This window comes from Vicia villosa, linkage group LG2 (assembly GCF_029867415.1).
Source record: "Vicia villosa cultivar HV-30 ecotype Madison, WI linkage group LG2, Vvil1.0, whole genome shotgun sequence".
Taxonomy (NCBI): Eukaryota; Viridiplantae; Streptophyta; class Magnoliopsida; order Fabales; family Fabaceae; genus Vicia; species Vicia villosa.
Window position 1 is genome coordinate 149,061,337 of NC_081181.1, and position 9,962 is coordinate 149,071,298.

Sequence of the window (9,962 nt, forward strand, 5' to 3'; positions counted from 1 at the left end):
AATTAACATTGAAGAAATTGAAATAAGTTTCAAGATTCCATTGCATGTTTGCAAACTTTTTAGTTCCTATATTTATTCCTTAACATCATAATGTCATGCTCTAATCAATTTATTTTTCCAAATTTTCACACAAAGATAACAGATATAGGAATACTAACAGAATATTTTCCAGAAACCCACTTGATAGACCCTTGAGCAGTCATGTTATCACCTCTATTCTCTTTATCTTCAGGTATAAAACCAACAAAGTATGTAACCTTTTGCTTCACCTCATTGAATGTTATTTGAGATGGACTTACACTCATACCTACTGTCAAAGGAACATCAATTACCACATTATAAGTTGTGTTAACAGGTCCAACATTTGTCAATGTTCTTGTATAAAACTGTGATGTGGATCCCAACCGAATCGAAAATGATGGGTAGTTAAGTTGTGCTTGTGGTATACTCTTTACCTCAGAGCATTTCACTTCCTGTTGCAAAATAAGTCCAACTTGTTTATCAGTGTAATTCAAACCACACAAATAAGGAATATAATCATTTGTTTCAATATCATAAACAAGTCCTGGATCGTTCGCTTTCAAAGGGTTAACATGTCCAGCACCAGTCGCAAATACATCAGCTGGTAGAAGTCTTTGATCCAAAATAGCTTTTCCTTGAAGATTAACCTTATTAGCAGTTGTCATAATTGCTGATTTTATAGCAGCTGGTGACCAATCTGGATGAGAATTTTTCAACAGCGCTGCAATGCCGCTGAGATGAGGACAAGACATTGAGGTACCTGAAATTATGTTAAACGGTTGTGTACTATTGTCTAATGAAGAAGGCCATGCTGCTAGAATGTTCAATCCAGGTCCGATTATGTCGGGTTTCAGAATTCCGGGGCTTGCTTTGCTTGGACCTCTCGATGAAAATGAAGCAACTTGAGGGGCTAATGGATTTCCGATAACAGTTCCTTGGAATGAAATTGTGGTTGTTGGTGTTGAAGTTGAGTTTATATACTTTTTGATGGATGAACCAGCTGAGAAACTTACATCAACTGCAGGTAGAACATGAACATCAGCAATTGGATTGAAAGCGTGATTTTCGCTATTCATGAGGATCATGGCAGCACCACCAGCATCCTTAACTGCTTGACCTTTGGCTATTCTTGCAGCTAATCCACCTAGCTCACACAAAACTACCTTTCCCTTAACATCAATGTTCTTCATGGAAGTTGGACTACAATAGAGAATGGAATCATCACTTGTGTTAAGTGCACCTGCATACACAAGTGGCAATAGTGTTGATGCAAAGTCTTTTGGTTGAAAAACTGATTCTCCAAGATATTCCGCCCCGTTTCCAAGCTTTGCTACTGCTTCTATTTTTCTGTCAATTGTGCTAGCACCAACCGTAAGAATCCATGGTGCTTCATTGGACAATGTACCATAAGCAGGACCTCCATTTGCAGCTGAACAACTAACAAAAATTCCCTTTTGAATTGCACTAAATGCACCAAGTGCGATCCCGTCTTCAAAGAAAGGAATGGAGGGTATTCCAAGGGAAAGGGAAAGTACGTCAACACCATCCTCAACCGCAGCGTCCATTCCAGCTAGTATCGCGCTTTCGGTACAACCGTTGATGTTGCATACTTTGTAAATTGCCAAGTGTGCATCTGGTGCCATGCCAGTTGCTGTGCCATTAGCATTGCCAAAGACATTGGCACCTTGCACAGGCCTCCCCGCAGCTGTGCTAGCCGTGTGAGTTCCGTGGCCAATGTCATCGAATGGAAGAGAAGAATTTTTTATGAAGTTCCTTGCTCCAATGATCTTGTTGTTACAAATCCTCTCTCCTGTGAATTCACAATGGCCTTTCCATTTCGCAGGTGGAGACGGCATTCCTTCATCAGAAAAAGAAGGATGGGAAGGGTATATACCAGTGTCCAGGATTCCAATTATGATCCCTTTACCAAGATCAGAACTCTTCCACAACTCCTGACTTTGTTGCAACCCTAAGAAGCTTGGAGTATGAGTTGTATGCAACGAAAGAATTTTCTCCGGTCGAGTTGAGAGAACCTCGTCCTTCTCTTCTAGAGTCTTGGCTTCTTCCGGAGTCAACTTGACGGCAAAACCATCAACTATGTTTTGGTATGAGAAAATAATGCGATTCTGGTTCTGAGTTTTTGTAGTGGATGGCAAGAGTGAATGGTACCAACCATGCAAACTCTCCTTAGATTGATCAAGAGAAGGTTTTTTGACGTGAACAATGTAAGTTAATAAGCTACTTTCATCTTCTAGTTCATCATTTGTAGCTGTGAATTCTTGGTAATTATATTTATGTGCCGAAGTTTGAGAAATACTTAGCACCATAATGAAACCAAGAAGCAATTTTGGTGTTATTAGTTCCATCTTTTTTATGGTCATGTTTTTGAAAGATACGTGAAATTAATCCCTTGCAACTAAGTTATATAGTGTGGAGGGAAGACATGATAGTTAACGATATCACAGCTAGCATAGCATAGCACCTTGCTGGTTAGGAACTTATAAATAAATTAAGGCACTTGCATGGTGATACCCGCTACGTTCGATTTATCCTGTTCACAATCGGTGTGGCGATAGACACAATTAAGATAATATGCTTAGTTAATAGTCACTAGAGAATTAATATCCACTTTAGGATATACATTGATGATAAGTCACTTGCATTTCTAACCTCTACTAGAAAATTATCTTTTAAATACCAAAGATAATGGTTGCTAATTGCTATAGCTCATGAAATGTATAACTCTTGACAACCATATCCTATAGAGAGTAGGATGTGTGATCATTTTTTAGTGTGTTAATTTAAGTTTTTGATAACTCCTCTTTTATAACACTTTTTTAAAATGCATTAATAAACTTTAATAAAAAAATGTTTAAAACACTTTTTTTTAAATCCTATAAATCTTTGAATGAAAAGGAAAAAAAGAAGTTAAAATGTATATATAGAACATTTTAAAAAACGGTCTATAAACCTAACAATTTTTTAATAAAAAAGGGGGACTTCTACACTAAGTATAAAGAAAAATATTATAGAACGTATTTAGGTCACCAAGTGATTGACCAAAAAATTTGTGTTTGAGACTAAAATTAGTTGATTAGAATAATATGTACAAATATACATATTTAAACTAGTAACAAAGGATAAGTAAAATAACGATCTCACAAGAATTGTGATTAAATAACTTGATAAATTCTTATTAACCAACAAAATAACACATGAGTTAAAATAACAACACCATAGTGTGTATCATGTAAGAAGGTTCTAGGATATCAGAAATGTTAATTGAGCATGAAACAAAGTATGATAATATGTTGAATTATGACTCATTTCATGAGTTTATCTAATGTTTATAGTTTTTTTTAATAAGCAAATAGTATTAATGAAGAGTACAAGGGGTACTCATCCCTTACAACATAGTGATCCAGGTTACAAACACCAATAAACAGTCTACAAATCCCACACCACCACTAGAAAGGGAACCTAAACCAGTCATAGAAGGGAATGCCGCTGAAAGCAGTAGACGACAAATTCTGCCACAGCCAAGAAATTATCTTAGCATTATAAATAACCTCTTCAGCATTAAAAGGTATCTCATTGAAGCTATGATCATTGCGCCCTTTCCAAATTGTCCAAAGGACGGCAAGCCACAATGCAGTCTTGTTTCTCTTCTTCAATCTTCCTTTAAGTTGTTCGTCAAACCAACAAAAATGTTGATACACTGAGGCATAATTCCCTTCCACCTGGGCACCAATCCAGATTCCAATATCTCCCCAAATTTTCTTGCTGACCCTGCACTGGAAAAACAAGTGTAAAATCGATTCCTCCCCATTAGAGTACAGCACACAATCGCTGTTGGATGTTCGGATCACACCCCTATGCAGCAGCTGGTCCTTAGTAGGCAATCTGTTCATTATAATCCTCCAGCCAAAGACTTGAATCTTTGATAGAGTCTCAGCCTTCCATATTGCCTTCAACATTTGGAGATTATCCACTTGCATCACATTGGATTGAGCCATAGGATCATGGTACCTGTCATAGCATGATTTTACAGAAAATATTCCATCTTTCTCGGGCCACCATTTGATAACATCCTGCAGAGCATAATTAATACTAACCTTTGTCAAAATATCCTCCAACTCTTTCAATTGGTTCAGTCCCTCACCTTCCAGAGTTATCAATGCCTCCATATTGATTCCTAAATCCCACTTCCACACCAGAGGATCATTGCACCACAAATCACATACTTTGCCCAATTTGTTTGTAGATTTCTCATAGATCACAGGGAAAACTTCTTTTAGATTCTTATCCCCAATCCATCTACTGTGCCAAAACCAAGTGTTACTCCCATTTCCCACCTTATATTCAATCTTACTACTGAAACTATCCACCATAGTGCTATCATCATTCCTTAACCTTCCTACAGACAGAATATCTCTCCACCAAATGGAAGATTTCCTCAACTTTTTTACATTCACTTCTGTTAAGTTCAGCAATGATAAATCACCATACCTTGCTTGAAGAAACTCCCTCCAGATTGTTGAGCCTCCCTTCACCATTCTCCATCTCCACTTGCATAACAGGGCTGAGTTGAATCTCCCAATATGCTTTATGCCCAGGCCACCAACTTCCTTAGCTCTGCAGACATTCTCCCAACTCACCCAAGCTATGCCTCTCTTCTCCTCATTACCCTTCCATAAGAACCTGCTCTGGATCTGAATAATTTGATTAATGATCAACTTAGGTGCTCTATAAAAAGACATCACATAAACAGGTAGGGAGTTAAGGACAAAATTGATTAGAGTAATTCTTCCACCAATAGACATGTTCCTGTTTTTCCAATTGCTCAGTTTCCTTCTAACACCATCCACCACACCCTTCCAAGCACTAGCCCTTCTTGGATTGATGCCTATCTGAATTCCCAAAAATTTGAATGGTATCAATGCTACACAACAATGCAAAAAATGGGAGGCAGCAACCATGATTTCACTAGGGATATTGATCCCATATAGCTTGCTCTTGAAGAAATTCACCTTCAGACCAGAGATCATTTAAAAACCTCTTAAAACAACTTTGATACACCATAGATTGTTCCAACCACCGCCCCCAACAATCACTGTGTCATCTGCAAACTGTAATGTATGTATAACCACATCCTCATTTACCTTAAAACCTTCAAAAGCCCCAATTTGTAAAGCCTTCTGCATCATACCAGTTAACCCCTCAGTCACCAAGGTAAAAGAGAAAGGGTGACAAAGGGTCACCTTGCCTGAGACCCTTGGCCACCACAAAGTCCCTAGTTGGGCTACCATTCACCAACACAGACATGCTGCTCCTAAATACACGAGCCTCCATCCAACTACACCATTTGCTTCCAAGTGAGACAAGAGGTAAGCATTACAATATGAAAATATGTAATAGTTCACTAAAATTATTTTATATGTAAGCCCTCATTAGCCATATTACACTTGAAATAAAACTTTCCATGTTTACCCATATGACTCTAATCACTACAACAAAACTAATCATCTGAGGAAATATCTACTCCATAAGGTGCCCTTATTTTATTTTAATTTTTAATTATAAATATATCATTGATTTTCTCGATTGTTATAAAATCCAAGGAAAAAAGTCTCTCAGGTGGTGGAATAAATTAGGAAATTGATGAATGAACTGATTCTTTGAAGTTGATTACTTCTTTGTTTGAGACTACTTCTTAGAAGCTTGAGATGATTGATATAGTTGTGTGGATGGCCTCTTTGAAAATTGATATGCTTGATCAACATACTCATGATATGAAAGGTCCCTACAAACATCATATTTCATTAGTTTCTTTCTTTTCTTCTTCACTCCTCCTTTGTTTTTAATTTTTTAGGTGGCAGACACATTGAAGTCGTAGTGGGGTGAGAAATTTTACAAACCCTACTTTTTAATGCTTTTTTTTTTCTAAAAATATCCAATGACTTGAACCTTTCCATAATTCATCTACATCTACCTCCTAGTCATCTTCCATGGTTAGTTTCCTCCAATGAACATGAACAACATCTATTGGCATCGGTATACCACCAAGTGTGTGTGTATCTTCCTAACTCACAAACACAAGACAAACCATAAGATGTTCTAAGAATACAACCACATATTTTCCTATTGGTTCCCACATAGTCAACCAACCCTCAACAAATCTTCAACAACGCGCCTCAAAGCAGTCCAGGCCACGAATCAACACAAATTACCATAAAATGGACTAGTGTGCACGTGATCAACTTCATAAAAACTTTTCTAAAAAGAAGATCCAATGTTACCTGATTGTAATTTCAATTTGTTATCCATAACCTCCCAACATTTAACCATGTCACCTATATTGTTCACCAACATCATCTCTAATTTCCAATGAGCAAACTTAACCCTAAAATAAATAAATAAAATCAAACCAACATATCATAAGAATACAAACTACAAATACTAATTGGACATACTTATTGGCCGTAGTATTATTCAAATGCAACACTCGATTAATCCATGATCCAATAAACTTATGTCTATAAAGAGTTAACCATGTATCTTTCACATAATCAATAATTTCACTACAATCTACACATGCCTCCTGAATTGTTGCAACCGTTGATGATACTCAACCTCTTCACTAGCACATACAACCTCATCACTATCAGTCAAAATCACTCGTGGACACAAATCTTTCTTAACAAACAATTGTTTCAGCTTATCCAACCCTTGACAAAAGTTCTATTTTTGCTTATATTTCATATAGATAAATGCAACATCAAATATCAACTCGATTGACATCATGGAAACTATTTTAAGCATAGGTTGTTTATATTTGTTTGTCGTGTAAGTGTAGTCCACAACTAGTCACAACTTCCGACTCATCTCTTCTTTTACTCTAGTAAACATAGCATGCAGCCTCTATCCGCTTATACAAATGTTGTATCTCATTCTTAGGGCCTTTTATCTCTTTTATAACTTACTCTTATTTTATATATTTGTGTGATCTGAACTTTATTCTCCGGATCTATTACAAGAATCCATCAACATAAAAATGAACTTCTAATCCATCAAGTAAATCATAGTTATGCAGTCTATATTTTACATCAACCTTCACTCCATATTCATTTTTTTGACGGTGTTGACCTGATTTTAAATGGACAATCATATTTTCTAGTGGCACTTTGTGATCCACTATCTATATCTTTGTACTTTCCACCTTTATCAAAATAAAATATTACTTTGTTACTTCATCGACAAATCTGGTTTCGTGGTTCAGAGGGATGACTCACTAACTAAGTTTTGTTTCCACCAAGAATCGAACTCGGATAGTATCTGAACGATTCGTCCTTAGTGGAAGCTCCTTTCCCACCAGAGTCCAATTACTTGATTTTTATCAAATCTTTTTGTAGTTGGGAATGAATGAATGAGAAATATCTACACATATTTAATTTTGTATATCTCTAAATAAATTTCCATATTTGGAACATAATAAAAAAAAATTACGATCAAATAACTTGGCATTAAATTTCCCGACAGAGAAGCGGCTCCCATATTCCATTCACCGATCACAGAGAGGTTAGCATCGGTGTAGACGATAAACTTTTTGTTTTTCCCGATCGTGTCTATACTAACCATGTTGTTATCGTCTGGGTTATTCTGAGTTTCGGATCTGATCTTGCTTCTTATATTTCCTTCAGGTATGATAATCCCTTTGTTTCTTTTATTTTGCTGAGTTTCTGTTTCACTAACAGAATTATTGTATCTGTGATTAATCACGGGCATGATGTTATGATTATTTTCCAGCATGTTTTCTGTCCTGGTGATATCATCTCTACGGTTGGAGTTCTTTAACAAGGGGACTGTTCCTCTTCATCGTCCTGACCAATATGAATTTGAATGATTTTATTGCTATCTTAGAGATTGAAGGTTTCATTAATAAACGGCCTCAAAGTTAGGACTTTAATCTTTGGTTTGGATTAAACTTTTCCAAATATAGCTATTTCTAATAATAAAAATTCTATTTATTGTTTACTAGCAGTCTTGTAGTTGTTGTTGGTTAAGATCACATACTTACCATAAAGTTGTTTGATCATTGAAATTCTTATGATAAATTACTTCAACCAAAATAATACAATATATGTACATGCATGATGAAGATTGAGTAAACGTACATGTTGTAGTTTGGTAGATGAGTAACTAAAAATGTAGGTTTGTTTAAATCTCACTTATGTATTCTCTAAACCCTAAGAAGTTACTCCAATGCTTTAAAAAGCCTTGGGCTCATGAGCACGAGCCTGTTGAAAGACTTGAATGTTGTAGTTTGGTAGATGAGTAACTAAAAATGTACTCTTGTTTAAATCTCAGTTATGTATTCTCTTTATTTCCAAGTATTACTAATGAAGATAATTATAATTCTAAGATTGTGTTCTATTACTAATGGTTAGTAAGAAAATTGTGTTCAAGTAAAATATCATATTTCTTTACCCCCAAAGTGTGTTTTTTGGGTTACACTTGAAGCATTCTATGATTGAGTCTAAGTAATCAATATTGTAATGACAAATGTTTGCATTGGAGTTCAAGGAATAAGATGTTCTCTGTTTTAAATAAATGTATGTTCTGACTTGAAGTTTGGGTGTTGTCCCCTGCAGTTTGTCCAATTTCCCTAATTCAGTTCAGTTTGGTGGCCTCGAGTTTGAGGGAGTCTGCATTGCTATAGGCTAGCATTTGGCGGAGTAGATTCGTAGTGGTTAGACGTGATTAAAGATCTGAACTCAACGAGTTTTCTTGACTATCTTCTTCTATTTTTATCCTTTTGATCTTCCAATGATGTCATGATACATATGTTGAATATTGTATCTAGATGTGTTGTTTATTCATGGATGTTTATTTTTTAAGTACATTATATATTATTTTCAACAGGTTGTATAACATAATTAGTATCATTTTTTCAGATATTTGGAGATTCAAAGTCATTTTTTAAGGACGAAGTACTATTTGTTCATGAATGCCATGCAAATTTGATATTTCAACCTATTGAAGCAAGTGAGACAGTCATGTCGATTGGTGAAGCATGTGAGGAAAATAATCTAGATTTGTGATTTTGTGTGCAATGGAAAATATGGTTTCTTTATTCATTGTAATATAGAAGCTTTTGTACGCACATTACTTTTAAACTTATTCTGTATGACATTATTATATTTTGGAATATATAAGTATGTTTCTATTATTACTCGATACAAAATTTTGGTATACTGTAATTCCTTAAATTTTCTCTCAATATGGTGGTAAAATCTACATATATGCAAGGAAAAAAAAAAGAGGAGGAACAACTTTAATCAAGAAAAAGCAAAATTTCTTAGGTCGGTTAAAAGAAAACCGACCTAACCAATATTTTTAAAGTAACCGATCTAATAAGTCGTTTATAACCGACTGAAAAGTGTTTTTTTTTGGTACTAGTGGTTAGCTATTTTTTGAAAAGTTTGGTTCAGTATATCAAGCTGATCCCCTTAGACTTCCAAGTTTGATGAACAATCTGTTTGCTATCCTCAACTGTGATTTAAGTATTCTCAAATCTTTTTTTGATAGTGTTGCTTTTGTTATGGAACCTGAAATCAAAATATGAGTAAAATATTGGGCAATGATCAGAAGAAAATTTAAGAAGATGATAATTGACATAGTTCTTATACTTATTAATCCAATTAGTAGAAACTAATTTTTTTTCTTCTAATCTAGCTTGAATGTAGTTGTTGCCCGATCACTGGTTATTAGCCCAAGTAACTATGTTACCAATTAAATTGCATTTGGAAGAGATTAGCAGGGTTTTTATCAATTGGTTTACTAAAGAAGAGTTTATTATCGGCCAATCTCAACTGTTTGTATAATCTATGTGAATAGGAATTAGTTTAAAGGCAAAATACCTTTTTTCGTCCTCTAACTTT

The 9,962-nt window shown here is 35.2% G+C and overlaps 1 protein-coding gene and 1 long non-coding RNA gene across 4 annotated transcripts; one reads left to right on the forward strand and one right to left on the reverse strand.

The window, feature by feature from the left end:
• Nucleotides 1-125: 125 nt before the first annotated feature.
• On the reverse strand, nucleotides 126-2,402 carry LOC131647018 (subtilisin-like protease 3). Its single transcript, XM_058916936.1, has one exon. The coding sequence runs from the start codon at nucleotides 2,400-2,402 to the stop codon at nucleotides 126-128; it is 2,277 nt and encodes a 758-aa protein (XP_058772919.1).
• Nucleotides 2,403-7,476: 5,074 nt separating this feature from the next.
• Nucleotides 7,477-9,548, forward strand: LOC131647019 (uncharacterized). 3 transcript variants are annotated; one of them, XR_009297708.1, is made up of 4 exons: nucleotides 7,477-7,721; nucleotides 7,828-7,974; nucleotides 8,673-8,777; nucleotides 8,976-9,548. It is a non-coding gene; the product is annotated as an uncharacterized LOC131647019 (long non-coding RNA). The 3 variants fall into 3 exon arrangements; XR_009297707.1 differs by having other exon boundaries at nucleotides 8,673-8,770; nucleotides 8,976-9,545; XR_009297706.1 differs by lacking the exon at nucleotides 8,976-9,548 and having other exon boundaries at nucleotides 7,480-7,721; nucleotides 8,673-8,900.
• Nucleotides 9,549-9,962: the final 414 nt, after the last annotated feature.